At 40.8% G+C, this 18,386-nt stretch overlaps 2 protein-coding genes across 6 annotated transcripts in view; both read left to right on the top strand.

Annotated features, from left to right (window-relative positions):
• The first annotated feature begins 5,863 nt into the window (after positions 1–5,863).
• Positions 5,864–12,810, top strand: LOC140651900 (radial spoke head protein 4 homolog A-like). Of its 2 annotated transcripts, none has more exons than XR_012042585.1 (6): positions 5,864–6,740; positions 7,249–7,480; positions 8,718–9,473; positions 10,625–10,769; positions 11,276–11,337; positions 11,600–11,718. XR_012042585.1 is itself a non-coding variant. In XM_072861993.1 (6 exons), exons 1-6 carry the CDS (start codon positions 6,472–6,474, stop codon positions 12,439–12,441), a joined length of 1,764 nt encoding a protein of 587 aa, XP_072718094.1. In that variant the 5' UTR covers positions 5,864–6,471; the 3' UTR covers positions 12,442–12,810. The 2 variants fall into 2 exon arrangements, 1 of the variants encoding a protein (XP_072718094.1); XM_072861993.1 differs by lacking the exon at positions 11,276–11,337 and adding an exon at positions 12,198–12,810 and having other exon boundaries at positions 11,600–11,717.
• A 356-nt stretch (positions 12,811–13,166) lies between these two features.
• Positions 13,167–18,386, top strand: part of CENPE (centromere protein E) — a 38,752-nt gene continuing 33,532 nt past the window's right edge. For all 4 annotated transcript variants that reach the window (XM_072861896.1, XM_072861897.1, XM_072861894.1 and 1 more), the window contains exons 1-8: positions 13,167–13,355; positions 13,700–13,791; positions 14,666–14,755; positions 14,834–14,952; positions 16,032–16,151; positions 17,132–17,213; positions 17,412–17,479; positions 17,555–17,626. In XM_072861896.1, the coding sequence (XP_072717997.1) occupies positions 13,300–13,355; positions 13,700–13,791; positions 14,666–14,755; positions 14,834–14,952; positions 16,032–16,151; positions 17,132–17,213; positions 17,412–17,479; positions 17,555–17,626 (699 nt within the window). In that variant the 5' untranslated portion in view covers positions 13,167–13,299. The remainder of the gene's footprint in view (positions 13,356–13,699; positions 13,792–14,665; positions 14,756–14,833; positions 14,953–16,031; positions 16,152–17,131; positions 17,214–17,411; positions 17,480–17,554; positions 17,627–18,386) is intronic.

The following is an 18,386-nucleotide window of genomic DNA, read 5'->3' as shown; positions in this document are numbered from 1 at the left end:
TAGAGGGTTTACCACAGTAAGGGAAAAAATGATCGAATCCATTTTCTCTACAATGAGAAGTGCTATAACACTCACAGCTAGGGAAAAGCAAAACAGGAATTGACTGAAATTTATAATCCTCTTGAAGTGATTGCACTTGCTCAGCTTCACATAAGAATAAAACCATTACGTATAATCATTGTAAATTGAATGCAGTATCTAATAAATACAAAAGTTTGGTTTATCACTCTCAGAAATACAGTAAAGGTTACAGATCTGCAAAGCGAGAAGTGAACCTCCCTTTTATTAATGACAATAAATCATTGTTCCATTTTAAGTGTCACTTAATCGAATATTAACAGAAACAAAATCCCTAAGGATTTCTACATTGAACAAAACCTCCCCTCCCTTTCACTTCCCTATCCCCCAAGAAAGAACTTTAGATGCACAGCAAGGAGAAACAAGCCTGTTAAGATTTCACAAGGCTGCAAGAAGCCAGAGGAGAGGAGAGTATTTGAAGCTCATTCCACCACACTACTGCCACCTGGTAACACTGCTGCAGCAATCAAAGAACCTAAACTCCAACAGCCCTTTTTTCCACTGTTTGGAAAAAAGGTTGGATGACTGGTTGCACCACAGTCATCAGGATCTATACAGCTCTGAGGAACAAACTTGGATATCTTCAACATGAACCACTGAAACAGGTTCAGTCAATGAGAATAGTACAGAAACACACAATTACACGTAGTTAGACATTTTAAAAAGAAGGCACTATCCCACACATTCAGATTTCTCTGCATAACAGTCAACAAAAACACGTAACAGAAGCCAAGCTAGCCCTACATAGATCCAAAACAGGTGCACTTGAACTCCGTATCACAGCTGTAACGTGCTAGCAAGGATCACCACTGCTCTTCCTCTCACCCTAGCAAGTATCACACCACACAGCCTCTGAAATCTGCAGTTGTTATCTAACAGACTTGTAGGAAATGGACGGTTCTGAGCACCAGCACAAAGTACCTAGGCTGACACTGGGTAAACCCATCGTATATCTAAAGATGCACAACTGCCACACCCTCTTTGCCAGAAAACTAAGCTTTCTCCTCATAAATAGCAACCAAAAAACACCGTGCTCTGATGGTACTGACAGGTAAGAAATAGTATACCAACTTCAATGAAAGTTATAATAAGTTAGAGATACAGCACCCAGAAAGCTCTAATCATGGTGTCCACTGCAATTTTTAGTCAGTCACACAGTGCCCAAAGAGAGAAATACCATCACCTTCTGTAACAGAAGTCATAATCACAAAGACATTACATTCCAGTATCTGAAAAACTATCAACTTTAATTTCCTGCACTTCTAACAAAAATCCTCACCATGTCACTGTAGTAACATAGTTTGAACAAAAGCTTTGTTTACAACATAGGTTTAGGACTCAGATTACCAGGTGATACAAAATTTTTTACCCCTTGAAATTTTGCTGGTCCACACCCATGTCACTGCCACTGCACAGTTATAGTTAAATGTCTACTGAACATTATCCTGTAACTCACAGCAATTTCTGAACTCAGAGGATGTAAAATACAGAATTCACACCTCAGCATGCAAACTCACACTCAGCCTTAAGCACAGCAACTCTCCACTATAAGTCAGGACTAAAGCCAGTTTGTCTCCCAGCACATAACCCGGTCTATGTCACAAAATGGTAATGAAATGACAAAGGACCTAATCTTACTTTCCCTGAACTCAGTAGCAAAACTCCCACTGACTTCAATAAGGGCAAAAGCCAGCACTAGATCTCCAAAAATTATTATTATTCTCTTCAGAACACCATATGCATTTCTTATCAGCCCCCTGCAGAAGGATGACTGTCTCTCAGCTTTCCAATATAATATTGCCTCATAGAAAAGCATTTCAGACTGCCAGCACTGATCTAACATCTGTGACCACCTGAGGAATACAGTTTGACTTCATCATATAACCCAAAGAAGAGAAAAGAAGCCCTATGGAAGAAGAAAGAGGCATACCAGCAGTAATGACTCAATGATAACCTTGTAACTAAAAAAGTTACTTGTAACTTTTTTAAAAGTAACAAAAGTTACTTGTAACCTTGTAACTAAAAAGTCACTGCCATATTTTAAGGAGATCTTGTATAAGCATCTATTCCTCTCTGCACAATAAACATCTAAGATTCACAGAATAATATTTGCTTTTATATATACAAGCATTTAGATATTTCACAGGAAATTGCTATTAGAAGTGACATAAAAAGAAGAATTTCAATAAAATTGAAAACTATATTCTGAAAGTGATGCAGAAATATATTTTGATCCTCTCTGGGTTAAAAAAAGAGTAAAAGAGAAAACTATTAAACAATTAAAACCACTTTCTGTATGTTTAGCTAAGCATAAAAATTGCATGTGGCTTTTTTGGAACTGCAGGAGAAACAAATGTCACTGGCTTCTGAACAGAAAAAAAAGATTAAAAAGTAGTTATGTAATTAATAGTCTTTTCATGAGAATTAACAAAGATAACAAGAGAGAACCTGCACTTTTCCAGTACCTTTCCTGTTGAAGTCATTTAGAAGCAGTCAGAGCAAGCGTAAGTATTTAATTCATAAACATAGTATAAAGGAAAAGCTAAAGATCATCCTCATATGCTCAGGCACTTTAGTCTTGACCATGGTATGCGGTTTCAAACCTATGCCATACCAAATTCAATAAGAATTCAAATTCAATAAGAATCTACTAATTATGCCTTCCTCTTAAGTGAGCTGACAGCACACCTGGCAGCCACTTGCCAGAACAAGCTTCACACAGAAAGCAAAGCACTTGATTCTTAGTGTACAGGCTGGAATTCAGTTAAAGCTGCCTTGCCTGCTACACAGTAAAGAGCGGCTTCACCTCAGTAGTTACAGGTGCTACTTATTGGTCTGGTGATGAAGGCATTCTTCTAGGAAGACACACATGGGACCTGAATCTGGGCTTTCCAATTCAGTAGTTGTTTGCACAGAAATCAACAGAGCACAGAAGGATTACCACTTGAAATGGGAAGGTCTGTTCAGACTGCCTGTCATTCCCTTCCCAGTGCAAGCATGTTCAAAATTCACCAGTGAAACTGTATAGAAATGCAACAGATGTCCAGTTCTACATGCAACATTTTATACCATCTTTGGATCTCCACTTGGAAATCAGCAACAGGCAAGAGTTCAGTTTTAAAAAAAAAAAAAGGGCTACAGGAAAACAGACTTGAATCCATAGGACAAAAGACTATTCCTACCTGGCCACAGCAGAGACAATACAAACCATTAACATATTTCCTTTGGAAAGAGAAACTTTAATACTTTACTGTTCAGCTTATTAACCCATGCTACTGACAGTGTTCATCAGAGTAAGATTCTGCAGCAATATTGGATATATCCATTTCCTACTTCTCTGTATTAACAAGAGATCATCACAGCACCTTGCTGAAACATCCTTCTGCACTGAGGTACTCTTTGCCCTAAGCCATTGTACATTTTACATGTGTCCTAACTTATATAATTGCAAAGGCAGGTAGGAACGTTACTACAAAATATAGCTGCTCCTAGTTTTCTCTTCCTTTGCTGAAACAGAGTGAAAAGATAAAGCAGTTGCACTTTCTTGAGCAGCTGCTTCACAGAACATCACAGGTAGAAAGATAACTTAATTCCATAAAATTTTTATAGAAGTGAATTACTAAACAAATCAAGTTCTTCCTCCAAATATGAAATAAGGATATCAAATAAAAAGGAATTCACAAGTAATTTGCAAGTACTGTACCGCCCTCTGCAGTCAATGTGGAAGTTCTGCAAATACATCCACAAACTGAACTTGTGCAGGTTCCTTGCAAAGATCAGTAGGTCAATAATAAAACCTCTACAAATTGAAACCCAGCATAAGTAACATTTTTATGACATTGCCTTACTTGTTGGAATCATAGGAACACAATACAGAAACTTTAATTCTTCATATAAATGCTCTGCCTATTAAAGAATGTGGAAACATGCTTTGCTGCTGTTTCCGAATGGGTCAGATTCCTCAATGATACTTCTGGCATTTACTCTCTTGGAACCTGACAGAAATTTGCAATGCCCCATCTGAGAATTTTTTCTGGTTACTTCTAATAAATATCCAAAATAAACTGCATTTTTTTTAAAGTTACATTAACTGATCCATCAATGACAGAGAAGTATATTCTACATTTCAGGTATTACACTACTTTATTTAACACAACTTATAACCTGAATAGGGCATTTATGCTGAGATTTGTACAGCACCAACTTCTTCACATGGATACCCTAAGACAGTATTATTTTTCCTGTTGAATTGTTAGAGAACACTTGACAGTTACCCTTGGGCCAGCTGTAGGTATTTGCTAAAATGCAACTCCTTAAAAGGCTTTTTTTTTAAACCTCACCTGCTCTCTATATTTGTTTCATAACCTCCTTGTTGAATACTAGGTATGCATTTAACTTTACTCAAAAAGTTCTTCACTGACTTAATTATGAGCAATTAAGGAGACAATTAACATGAGCAAGTTTTACACACATGATGAGGGCTCTGGATATTAACGTAACTTCAAATATCTGTTCAAGTAGATAGCACTGTAGCACATAATACCTGATGGGAGTACAAAAGCATACAGCACCATGCTACTACATTTCTGTGAAACAAATCTCAAGTAACTAAATTATGAGAAGTTAGCAGGTTCTTCCTCTATAATGTGACATTTGTCCTCCACATTTTAGTGTTTGAATACTGTCGCAAACAGAAATTACTCACATTATGGCCAGCTGCCTCCTTAACACTGATAGCATCACATAACAAAACTGTTTTCTATCAGAACACCTTCACTCCAACTTAGTTTACATCTGCATTTTTCCTTGGATCTGTGAATACAATTTTTTAAAAGTAATTATCAGATTTAACAATATTTTTCTCCTAAAAGAAAAAACTTTATACCTTATGGTAATAGCATGATATAGCACCCCTAAAATGCAGAAGATTAAACTGCATTTTCTACTGCACACAATGAAAGCAACGAAGGCAAATGAACGTCACATTTCTTTTTAAATCAAAATTAAGCTTTTGAAGATCCATTCTTCTGCTCTCAGCAGACATCTTAAAATTCTTGTACCACAAACATTCAAGACAGTACTAACAGCACTTCGTGGTTCGTGGGTGATGATGAAAGGAAACAAGCAGGGCTTGAAAACCCCTCTAGAAAAAGAAGTAACAGCTCGGGCAGCTTGCTGGGGTTTTCCACCTAGCAAACGCCCCAGATCTGTTGGGCTAGGGGAAGCGAGCCCAGCAGGAGCGCCCCCAGCCCCCTGAAGGCGGTTCCCCTGGGGCCTGCCCACAGTGATAGCCCTCTCAGGGAGCCGCCGCATCTCCCGCCCGGCGCTGAGGAAAGCTGACGGCCAGGGCGGCCCCCTCGGGAATGAGGCCCTTCTCCCAGCCAGCTGCTGTTCCTCAGCGTGCGGCGACGCCAACGGCACACCGCCCTGCTCGCCGGCTAACAACAGGAGGCAGCCGGGAGCAGCAACTCCAACGGCCACCCCCGCCACCGAGTGGCTCCCCCGCGCGCCCAGCGCCTCCAACGGCTTCAACCGCCAGCCTCGGCGCGCGGGGCTCCGCCAACGGTTTCGACGGCCTCCCATGGCGCCGCCACTAGCCCCAGGGCCCTGGCTGCAGCCGGCGCAGCTAGCGCGCCAGGACAAGCCGCTACCCCTTCCCGAGCGCGGGGAGCAATGTGATAGCAGCGCCGAGCCCCTGCCCCGCGCCCACCCCTTCCGCCGCCACCCCCTCGGGCGTCCTAAGCAACGGCGGCCGGTTTGCCGCGGCCACGCTCCGCCCCGCGGGCGGCAGCTGTTGCTGCGCAACGAACGGAGCCGCCGGCGGCTGAAGGGCGGCTCGGTGCCCCCGGCCCGGCCAGCACCCTTCGGGCCAGGCCACGGCCGAGCCTCCCGGGGAGCCCCCGCCCCAGGCTGTCCCGCGGAAAGGGCAGGAGCGAGGCCTCAGGGAGCACTTGGGGCCCGGACACAGCCCCGACCGGCCCGAGCCGTAGACTTCCCACCTGCCTCAGCGGGGCCCCGGCCAGGCGCCTTTTGCGGGCTTTGAGCCTGAACGAGACCCTTATAAGCCTCAGCATTCGGAACCGGGACCGGCCTCCTATGAATACCAGGGGGTAAGGCAAGGGTCTGATCAGCCCCAAGGACTGAGAAGGAGCATTTATGAGCCACGTGCGCCCGGCCAAGACCCCTACCAAGCACAAGACCAAAGAGGAAGTGTCAGCCGGACTCGTGCACCAGGACAAGCACCATATCAATCACAGACCCCAATGCAACACCTCTATCATCCACGGGGAGCAGAACAAAGCCTCTTAGAAGCTACAGGTGCCAGAAACAAACATCAGCCAGAGATACCCGCTGGGACAAGACTCTCATCAAGGACAGGTGGCAAGGCAAAGCATGTATCAGTCACATGCACTGGGATTAGACCCTTACCAAACAGAAGAACCAAAAAGTGCCTATCAGGCATATGGAGTAGGACAAGATTCCTGTCAAGCCTATGAACGTGGGCATGGCCCCTATCAGCCATATGAACCAGGTTATGGTCTCTATCAGCCAGGATACAGTCCATATGATGATCAGATACCCGATCCCAAATCCCGAATGCTGGCAATTCAGAATGCAAAAGCCTATTTATTGAAGAGCAGCACAACATCTGGCCTGAACTTGTAAGTCTGAAAAAGGGACACAATTGAAAGGGGTAGGAAGTATAAGTGGAGAGAAAAGTAGTGTTGGTAAAAGGGCAAAGGGTTATGTTAAGAAAGGGAGGGATACCAGGGAGGTATATATAGAACGGGAGAACATGTTATAAATGCAGTAGTTCATCGCTGTGTGATACTTGTGTGTGTCCAGCATCTTTTGGAATCAAAATTCCTAAGGGAATTTATAGAATTCAAAGGGAAATTGATTTGATTAAAAGCAAGTTTAAATTCAGCTTCAGCTCCTGAGGCAGGTGCAGTATATACCAAAAATGGAAGATGGGACTACTGATAAGTACATTATACTCAGGCTAGTTTCAAGTCTAATTTCCCATCATGCTCCATGACCCCCTTTAATCTAACTATTCCAACGATTTCTCCAAAGCTCCAGGTGATTAGCTTCTACTTCAGATATTAAAAACATAATATTCTAAGACTTTTGTATATTAGGCCAATAATATTTACATTTATATGACAGATATGATCATCTTGCTAATATGCTAACAAAGATACTGGATGAACAGCCCACCAATGCAGTAGACATAATTGAGAATATCAGCAAGGATGTGAAGTGGGCTCAGTTTCAGAAAAAAATGGACACTCTTCAAGATGAACATGAGATTCTTCCAACATTTGAAGCTGCAGAAAAGCGTAAAGCTTTGTTCCTCAAGGCAAATGGAGAAGGACATGAAGAACTAGAAGAAGACATAGTGAGTTATTATCAGAGAAAAATAGATATCATATATACCAGGGAATGGGTGGGAGGATGGTGGGAAGGGAAAGGAGGAAGGGAGGAATTTGTGATCTCCCTTGTAGTACTGCCTTTCATGATCATATAAATAATTGCAGCCACAGTACCATATACCCTCTTCATAGCTGAGTTGGTCCCATGTCTAGTTGTGAAGAAGAAAAGCCCTCTGATTACTTAGTTGGGATTTTTTCCTGTAGTAAATCTAATATCCTGAACCTTTAACTAATGAACAAGATATTGATTTTCATATGAAGTTACCAGTATATATTCAAATGAATTGTCATTGCAGAATACAAATACTAACAACAGAAGAGCTAGTCTTTCATCTTATCCATAGCCTATTACTTATTTTACAGTAACAGTATATGATGGTAAAAATGGAAAAAAGTAGGGTATTTCAGAAAGGAATTTTGAATTTTTCATACTCCTGTCCATCTTGCTTTGATATAAGAAACCTGGAAGGGCCAAAGAAGTTCCACGTGAAACTAGCACTACTTCTTCCAAATTCCCTACCCTGCCATGTACAACTTCTAATATCTTTGTCTGTGTGATATAACCACCTACCCCCATGAAATGAGAGAAGGGTGATAAAGCAAATGGAAATAACGAAATCTTCATTATTGGCCTATTTCTGCTTCCACTGAAGCCAGCTGGAGTCTTATTATGGACTTCAGTAAGAGCAGGGGCCAGTATTATAAAAAATGCAGGGAGCTTTATGCCAAGGTGTTCAAAAGAACAACATTCACTCCAGAGAAATATTGCTGATCTGGTGTGTAAATATATAAAATATGTATTATATTTTCCCCAAATGCATCTGCCACAAACACAAGCAAACACAGTGACACTGTAGGCATCAAGGCCTCTTACAGAGCTGACATGCCCTAGCACTGAAGTCCTTTGTAGATCCTGTGTAAGAATTCTGACTTTCCTTATTTTGCAGTAATTAAAAGTGAGTTTGAATTTTGAAATCCCATATTCTAAAAGCTGCAGTTCATCTGTGTTCTCTTCTTTCCCTTAAAATGGCATTTTTAAATCTTCTAAATGATAGTGGAAGATGTAGTGAATAAAAGTCTGCAAAGCACTTTGAGCCAGTGAGTGGCACTGTAGGAAAGTATAACATTCAGTGGATAACGTTTAATTTTTCAAATAGATAATTATACCATTCTTCAGCTCTAACTCCGGATCTTCTGTCCTAGGGAGAGACCCCTCTACCTAATGTGATGGAAACAGCCTTTTATTTTGAACAGGCTGGAATTGGCTTGAGCAAAGATGAATCCTATCACATATTCCTTGCTCTTAAAAAACTAATTAGTGTTCAGCCAATCCAGACCTGTCGCTTCTGGGGCAAAATTTTGGGGCTGGAGATGAACTATATTATAGCTGAAGTACAGTACCATGAAGGGGAAGAGGAGGAGGAAACAGAAGAGGAAGAAGTTATTGAGGAAGGAGGGAAAGAGATGGGTGAGGTCGAAGACGAAGATGAGAAGAAAGAAAAAGAAGATGAACCACCAAAGTCCACCTATAAGCCCCCACCTGTCATCCCAAAAGAAGAAAATGGGACTGGGGCTAATAAATATGTCTACTTTGTCTGCAATGAGCCAGGCAAACCCTGGGTGAAGCTGCCTCCAGTGACGCCAGCCCAGATTGTCTGTGCCAGGAAAATCAAGAAGTTCTTCACCGGTAGGCTGGATGCTCCTGTTGTGAGCTTTCCTCCTTTCCCTGGAAATGAGTCCAATTACCTGCGTGCACAGATAGCTCGGATCTCAGCAGGAACCCAGATCTCTCCCATTGGATTTTACCAGTTTGCAGAGGAAGAAGGAGATGAAGAGGAGGAAGGGGGAGGAGGAAGAGATACATATGAAGAAAACCCTGATTTTCAGCCCCTTTCTGTGGCTGAAATGGTGGATTCTCTCTCCACATGGGTACACCATGCACAAAGTATTCTAAAGCAGGTATGTTCTGGCATAGCTCACGTGGACCTTGGATACCATTCACACTGTCTGTGGTCCTCGTAGGGTTTCAGAATGTAAATGAAAACTCCTCACCTGCACATTTGAACTATTCACCAGAAATAGTATCGGACTGCAATATTTTTCTACAGAAAATATATTTGATATAGTATATAATATATAAATATGTTGCACATATTTACATATAGCATATATTTTTATATATTTTATATATATATAGGAACCTTCTAGGTTTAGTACTGTTTTCTATGGTGTGTTCTTGAGATAGAAACCTATCTTTAGATAACAGTATGGAGTTAGGCCTCGATAGATAACAATAATTTCTGGTAATCTTCTCTATTAGGCTTTCTCTTTTGAAGTCCTTACTTGACAAAAATGTTTTAAATTCTCTTTTCTTGGGTAGGATGCTAAAATGCAGATAGCTGATGATTGTCTGCTAAATTGAACTTATTTGATGTATTCTTTTGGTTTATTTTTTGTTGCTTACTTTCTGCTGTGAAACACGCAAATGAAAAAGCTTAAAAGCTTGTGATATCAGGCTAGTGCTGGAAAGAGGTATTACTAATTTGATGATCATTGCTGGATGACTTGCTGGCCAGTCTACCAATTCAAGAATGCTAGTATAAAATAACGGCAAATGGTAGGAAATAAGGTTTAAAATTATTACCAGCAAAATAATAGTTGTAAAAATAAAATCTATATGCATTAGAATCTTAGGAATATTTTGTTATGTTCCTCTGACTGCTAGCTAAATAACAAGGCAGACTTTAAAAGGAAGGGGCCAAGTCCGTAAATTAAGCCTCTTAGTTTGCAGTCACTGGTAATCTGGCAAGGATATAAACCAAACTGGCAAGGAACTGAAGACTACAAAATAACAAAAAGCTGATGACAGAGGTATAAGGTTATTCTGAAATAGTAAGCAGGGATGAGGGAGGAATGAGGGATATAGGGAATACTCTGCCAAGAGGATACAATATTCTGCCAACAATATACCAATTATGGACTATATATTTTTCTTTTCTTCCCCCCCTCCCTTAACTGTGTGTGCGTGCATCTGAGCCAATTGTTTTAACTGGCTTGCATTCTTTCAGTGATTGTTACATGTATTTATTATTTTTCCATATCAATTATAGGGTCGCTGTGTTTGGCTTAATCCTTTTCAAAAATCAGAGGAAGAAGAAGAAGAAGAAGAAGAGGAGGAGGAGAAAGCAGAGGAGCCAGATGAACTACAGCAAGAAATAGGACCTCCTCTTCTCACTCCCCTCTCTGAAGATGAAGGTATTCTTCGTGGAATATGAAGTTTTTGATAGAGAGACACTAGGAATGTTGGCGTTTAGGTAGTAAATATTTGAAGTTATAGGTCTCTGACACTTCATGGAGCAATATAGTTTGCCCCTGTGGGGTAAGCACATTCTTTTACAAAATTGATCAAAAGCAAAATGGTTAACAGTATTGACATTAAAACTTAAATAATTGGGTTTACTAGTTAACAATCTTGTTGAATACAAAGGGAAAAAATACGTCAGACTTGTCAGGCTACTGCAAGTTCAAGACAGCTCACTACATGAAATACATTCAGCTATTTTTCCATCATCTTTTTAGACAAAAAAAAGTGTGTGTGCACATGTAAATAAAATATATATACGTACACACATGCATAGATATACAAATAAGAATTTAGATCCTGTAGCATATTACTGCAGCAAATCATGGGAATATGGGAACCTGAATATTAGATTACATCAATAGTAAATTATTTTCCTACTCTCCATTCTTTGATCAAGGTGAAATATAACTACATAATTTATCCGTAAGTGATAAACAGTCCTTGACAAAAGAAACAGCGGTGAGTATTACTGAATTTCGGGAGCATGATCTTTTCTGTACGTGGCTCTATTAGCATTCCTGTGCTACCTACCCACACATCCAAACCACCTGTTTGAATACAGCGCCTACATTTATGGCTTCTGACTTCTGGCTCTTGTAACATGCAACTTATTACAACCATTGCTTGAATTCTGTGAAAGTCTTGTAGCTCAGTCTTAAATATTTTGTAGAGGCTCATAAGTCAATTTATTTATAGACTCTGTGTGTTTGGCTGCCTCCAGGAATTCAGAACATCCCTGCTTGGACAGCTCAGCCTTCTACAGACCTGATCCCACAATATGCTGTTGCAATCCTCCGGTCTAACCGATGGCCCGGAGCATATGCCTTTGCATCTGGCAAGTGAGTAGCTAGTTGACATGGTTACAACACAGACTGTATATGCTAAACACAGATACCTGTCTAATGAAGTCAAAGTTGCTTTATTATTAATTCATTGACTGAATTCTAACTATTCCAGAGACTGATGGAGAAGGGCACTTAAATGTGCACAGCAACAGTAAATATGTGTTTAAGACTGAAAATGAATCATCACTGGAAAGACTAGTATAAAGTTAATGGATGTAAATGTCCAGTTAGTATTTGGGCACAGTCCTTGACTTAAAACCTATATTCTTGAGTCTGCGGTACTTTATATAAAAATAGCTACATTCTGTGGTTCTAATGTTCATGCGTTTCCACTACACGTGGTACCATCTTTTAAATACTTCTGTTATATCTGCACAAGTGACTTTTTGCACAGCAGAGTAAGGAAGCCTGACAGTATCTCCACTGATGTTTTGTTGGTGGGAGAATGTGTGATCTTTCATTTCTCTTTCTCAGGAAATTTGATAACATCTATTTTGGCTGGGGTCACAAATACAGTCCAGAGAGCCATACTCCCGCGCTGCCTCCACCAGTGCAAGCAGAATACCCCAGCGGGCCAGAAATCACTGAGACAAGAGACCCCACTCTGGAAGAGGAGCTGGCTTTCAAGGCTGCAAGGGAAGAAGCCTTAGCTGCAGCTGAGGAAGAGGAAGATGAGGAAGACATTGCTGAGGATGATGAAGAGGAGGAGGATGATTAAAATACAGGGGGAAACATTTTTATTTCAAAAGTTTAAACATGAATAGTATTTTCATAAATTAGTCATTGATTAGTTGACCTTAAAAGAAACACAACTGGAGCATGCCTTCTTTTTTGATTTCTGTAGGCTCTTCTTTGCAGCTGCCTTCCCCTTCTTCCCTGCCCCCCAAGCCCACCCGCGCTGGCGTGAAGACTGCATTGCTCTCACTGGAAGACAACACAACAAAGTAGCCTCTTTTTTAGAAGAGTGGGCAAACACAGTCTGCTTCGGTTTCCTAAAGTAATACTGCTTTGAACCAACTTAGCTACCAACCACCAAACGTTCATGTTGTTTTTCTAACCCGCACTTCAATACCTGTATAAATTTTACTCAAAACAAAAAAATTAAACATAATTACATAGCCACGTCGCATTTATGTGTGAGAGCATACTATTTAAATTCAGTAGATAGCTTATCAGGTTACCGGCCGAGCGCACCACGCTGACACCGCCGGCGGGCGCGCTGCCGCCTGCAGAGCGCCGCTCCTACGGCGCCGCAGCCCTGGCCGGCACCATCGCAGGGACTCTCGACAGACAGGGGGGTGTCGAGGGGCAGCTCATGCGTTGTTCAGCCATCTATCTCTCACTACGCTTTCCCCTGCCCCCCCCACGTCAGCAGTTGGCGAGTGGTACGTTCCGCCGTGGCGTCTGCCCTGCGCGGGCCAATAGGAAGCGGCCTCGGGAGAAGTTCAAACGGCGGTGGCGGTTGGGCTGCTGCGTTGGTCGCCTGGGTGCGGGCGGGCGAGAAAGGAGTAAGCGGTTTCCCTGTCACAGGCAGCGCGTGCCCGGGAGGGCGGCCTCGTGCCCAACAGCCGCGGGCATGGCGGACGAGGGAGCTGTGACGGTCTGTGTGCGTGTGCGGCCGCTCATCGCCAGGTGAGGCTCCGTCCAGGCGGGAGGGCCGCATCCGAGCCCCCGGCCTGAGGGGCGGCTGCAGTGCTGCCCGCAGCGCTGCCCGCAGCCTCGGGGTCCCTCGGCTTCCCTGGGTGTTGCTGTGTCCCCCTCACCTTCAGCTGGGGCCCCAGGAGCGCCGCTACCGCCCTACGAAGACGGGGAGGCGGGGGCATAAACGCGGCGTCCGTCTCCGTGGAGGAAGGAGAGTGCCGGAACAGGGCTGGCGAGGGCCTGGGGGAGAGAGGTGCTCGCGGTAAGGGGGTAGACCCGCGTTATAGGAGCAGTGTCCCAACCTAACGAAGTTAACAGAATATCTCTTCTTTTAGAGAAAATGCTCTAGAAGATAAAGTGTCACTCCATTGGAAAAGTGAAAATAATACCATTTCTGAAGTGAATGGTACAAAAGTATTCAGTTATGGTAAGAATATGAAAGCGATTATTTTATTTTGATGCTTGCATGGACCTTTGTTACTGTACTACTTGAACGTATGCTAACATCAGTGACCTTAGCTTTTTGCAACGTCCCTGAACTTTTTTTCCAACTTAATAATTTTGAAGGACTGTCACTGGAGCACACAGGACTTTAGTTTTAGTCAGTACCAGGAATGTGCTTTTGAAGTCAGCTTCCTGATAGACGTTGCTTTCTTTGTTCTGGTTCATGCTGTAGAGTGGTTTTGGAACACGAGCTGGATTCTTTTCATATGAATTCCAGTTACAAATAGACTAGACTAGGGCTAGTCCAGAGCATTTAAGGAGAAGGGGGTGGGGAAACCCAAAACTGAAAAGTGCCTAGTGTGGATGTTAGATCCTCATAACTAACTGCCTCACCTTGAGTCTCTTCCTACTGATACACCCTACTTGTTAATATGATTGTAGCCACTACAAAGATTTTTTTCCCAAATTATAGATTCAGTAAAAGCATGCTCCAAGCTAGGAGTTTAACAAGTAGCCTGCCTTGTCAGGCTTACAATCCTCATAGATAAACTAGCCATAACTATTTTTAGGATTAAATGGGATGACTATTTAACTGTGTCCATCATTCTTAGTTTTCCTGACACGTCTGTTGTCTGTTCATTGTATCTTTCTTGGTTCTGGGTTTAATATTTTGTTTTTTTAAAAAAAAAAGCCTACATTAGTAGTGTCATAATTATATTTTATATTTGAATTATCCTATAAACTATCTGGTGCCCATTTATTGGATTTGAAGTTGGCGATACTGAGTGAGACGACAGCTTGTTTTTGACTTGCGATACAATTGATTTACATGCTTTATTTTAATTTTTTTTTTTAAGATCGTGTCTTTCACTCAAGTGACAACACTCAGCAGTTATATGAAGGTGTAGCTGTTCCAATTATACAGTCAGCTGTGCAAGGTTATAATGGTAAGTTTTAAAACTGTGTTTAAATCCTGTTTGTGAGGTATTTCATAAGTAATTAGTAAAATTCAACCATCTTTCTAGGCACAATTTTTGCTTATGGACAGACTGCTTCAGGGAAGACATACACAATGATGGGAAATGAAGATTCTGTGGGCATTATCCCTAAGGCAATTCAACATGTTTTCAAAATTATTTGTGAGGTGAGCAATTCCATTAAATTGGAGTGACTGAAAGGACTAGTAATATTTGTGATTGTTACAGAAAAACGAATTATAGTATCAAGGAGCTTGTGAAGGAAATGAATTTATATCGGACCATATGTTGCAGTTGCTTTGCTAGCCTTGCAAAGATGAGTGGTTTAAAAAAAAAGATAATGGGACTCTATTAGTTGGAGTCAAATCAGAACAAAACTGAGGGGGTGTTGTTAAACTTACGAATATACTAAACCTTGATTACAAGTGTAAGTAGATGCTCGCTCATTAATGTGGTAGATAAGGTAATGTGAAGCTTTGTGTTCTTTATTCTGCTATTTTAAAACTTTAAAAAATTAACAGTATTAAAGACTTTTTTTAGTGGGAAGAACGTGACACTAAATTAACTTATTTCAGGCTTTCAAAAGAATCATAGGCTAATTGCTCAATGCTAATAGGAAGTAAGGAAAAGGTGTAAGTTCAAACAGGGATTTCCAAAACATCACCTGCAGAGCACTTGCTTCTGCCTTGAGGATTTCAAGTAATTGCTATCAGTTATGTGAAATGGTCACTGCTCCTTTGAGGAGGTGCAGAGTACATTAAGGGGTCTATAAAAGGAACTAAAGCCAAGAAAACTTTCCATGGTGCTGTAGTCCTTGAGTCCGTTGTGCAGCCTTTCCTCACCCCAGTGTTCTCTACCAGGGAGGCAGGAGAAGCAGCAGCAAAGTAAATATAAGCAAGCAGAGAGAAAAGACTAGGTACACAGAGAGGAAAGAGCCTAAGCAGGAGGAAATTAGATATGGAAAAGGCACTTAAGTGGAGTGACTATTGTCACACTTCTGTAGGGCAGTTATCTTTTATAACTTACTAAAAGTGATATACCATTAATGCATCTGGAAAGAGATGGGATAGGAGAAAAATGATCCTGTATTGGTAGATGTTAATGTGCAAAGAGGATGGGGGCAAAGAAATATGTGTAATGATATCTAAACATATACCTTTGAGTTCAGAATACTTGCATTAAAAGGTGTTCATTGATTAGTCTGTTGGGGTTTTTTTGCCTTTTTTTTTTTCCCTTTGGACATTAGATTCCAGATAGAGAATTCTTGCTAAGGGTTTCTTACATGGAAATCTACAATGAAACCATTACGGATTTGCTTTGTGATATCAGGAAAAAGAAGCCTTTGGGAATTCGTGAGGATGTTAATGTAAGTGGATGTCATGTAGTGTAAGTATTGTATCTGCTTAGAGTAAAGGAAGTAGTAAAAAAAAGAAAAAGCAGTCTTCAGAAGCATCTAGTTGAAAACTTTTCTGTGTCAAATTGTGTAATTGTTATCTTCAGAATTACCAGAAGGACACTTGATGTAGTAGAATAACAACAGTGAAGTTGGGCTTGCTGTTGCAGGTTTATCTTTATAAATGTTTGTAAATATAGACTTAATCCGCTAAGTTTTTCAGGATAGTATACTTTATTTAACTTTCACAGTGAATACTTGGAAGTTGTTTGTAGAGGTTTTATTAGCTACCTGTGATAGATATTAAGCCTCTAGCTCAATGTGTTAGAAGTCTTCAACAGATATACAGAGCTACTTTAATACCATCTTCATATAATCTACAAAGTAGATACACTTTTCTCCAACTGTAATCACAGAATATCCATCAGACTAGAACTATTTAGTAAGATGATCAGTAGGGAAAAATAAATCTTTATTAATACCATCTTCAGTCTCTTCAAGTTTTGTAGCAAATAATAAAAATTGGTGGCTTGTGGTTTTGTTTTGCATTTGGTTTTTTTTTTTTCTTTCAGTACCCTAAATGATCAATGCTTTTGGAACCTGGGAAGAAGGGAGACTTAATAGTTATATGATTATGGCCTTATAACATTTACTGAGAAATATACTCCTGGATTCCCTCAGAAAATGTCCAGAAGGATATTTCCCTTACCAGTTTTATTTTTAGGAAACTTTCTAGATCTCTGTTGTTTGATTCCTGTGCCTTTAGGCTACAGTTCTGATCAAGGTCTAAACTTTCTCTATTCCTTGTGTTCAGAGTAAAAAGATGATCAACTGATGTTGCTTCCTTTTAAGAAGGAAACAAATTGGAATAAATACCATAATAATTGCTGGCAATGTTAATGTATTGAAGTGAGTTTTAGAGTTCAGTAAAATTTATTGCTATTTTTCTTAAGAGGAATACATATGTAGAAGACCTGATTGAAGAGGTGGTGGTTGCCCCAGAACAAGTTATGGAATGGATCAGAAAAGGAGAAAGTAAGTTGTTTAGCCAATGTCAGCTGCTATCTTAAAAAAGCATTGATGAATCGGATATATCTAGAATCATGGGGTAGTTCTTTGAGATTGTATTCAGAAATCCATGTTTTTCAGATAGTTTTAAAATTGTACTTTTTGTCTGTTATCTCCAGTTTATCCGAATATAAGCAGAAGTATTCTAATATTGCTTTTTGACAGAAAATCGCCATTATGGAGAAACAAAAATGAATGAACACAGCAGCCGTTCCCACACTATCTTCAGGATGGTAAAAACTATTTCACTATGAGGAGGGGTTTTATTGTTTTTGAAGTGACAAAAACTTTATTGCACCCTCTTCTAGATCATTGAAAGCAGAGAACGAAGTGACCCCGCAAATGCAAACTGTGATGGAGCAGTGATGGTATCCCACTTGGTAAGCTGTACTCCAATAAGTTATTAAGTAGACATTTAAGTAGAGAATCTACTGTTACTGCTTGTTTGAGAGAAGAATGTTACTTTATAATAACGTTACAAGCATGCTTTGTTGTTAACTTCTATCAGACGTTTCTTAAGCAGAAATCATGTTTCTGATCATCTGTATAGAGGGAGACTCCTGGGGTGTTATCTAGAGGATATCTTCCCACCAAAGGGAATTCTGACATGGGAATAGTTCCTAGACAATTCATGCTGGATTGGGGAGTGTTATGCTCTTCCCAGGAGAGTAAGGCACTATTGTCAGAGTGCTCTTGCATTTTGTTAAACACAGCTTCTCCTACTGACAAGTTCCTGATCCCAACACACAGTTCCTGATCACTGACAAGCGCAGTGAAATAACTTCTAAAGTGGGTAACCTTAAGGCTTCTCTTATCCTCAAATTTAGTTGTTAAAAGAACACGTGGCCTACAGCTGCAATTGCCAGAAGATTCATTTTTTCAAAAGTAACCCCACTTAGCATTTCTTTGGTGGATTACTAGTATATGAAATATCCTAAGCTGGGGGGAATACACTGCTGATCTCTAGGGGAGTGTTTTGGTTTCTGAAGCCTTCTCTATACAGCCTTTCCTTGATTCTCAGAAAAGTATCCAAATCAACCGGAGGAATGAAATCAATATGAAAGCATTCGAGCTTGCCAAAATCTGCATGAGCACTCCTATTCAGAATTCAGAATAGCATTAAGTCAATCGCATTGTGGA

Source organism: Ciconia boyciana, chromosome 5 (genome assembly GCF_034638445.1).
Source record: "Ciconia boyciana chromosome 5, ASM3463844v1, whole genome shotgun sequence".
NCBI lineage: Eukaryota > Metazoa > Chordata > Aves > Ciconiiformes > Ciconiidae > Ciconia > Ciconia boyciana.
Note: the sequence above shows the minus strand (reverse complement) of the source record. Positions and strands in the feature narration are given on the sequence as shown.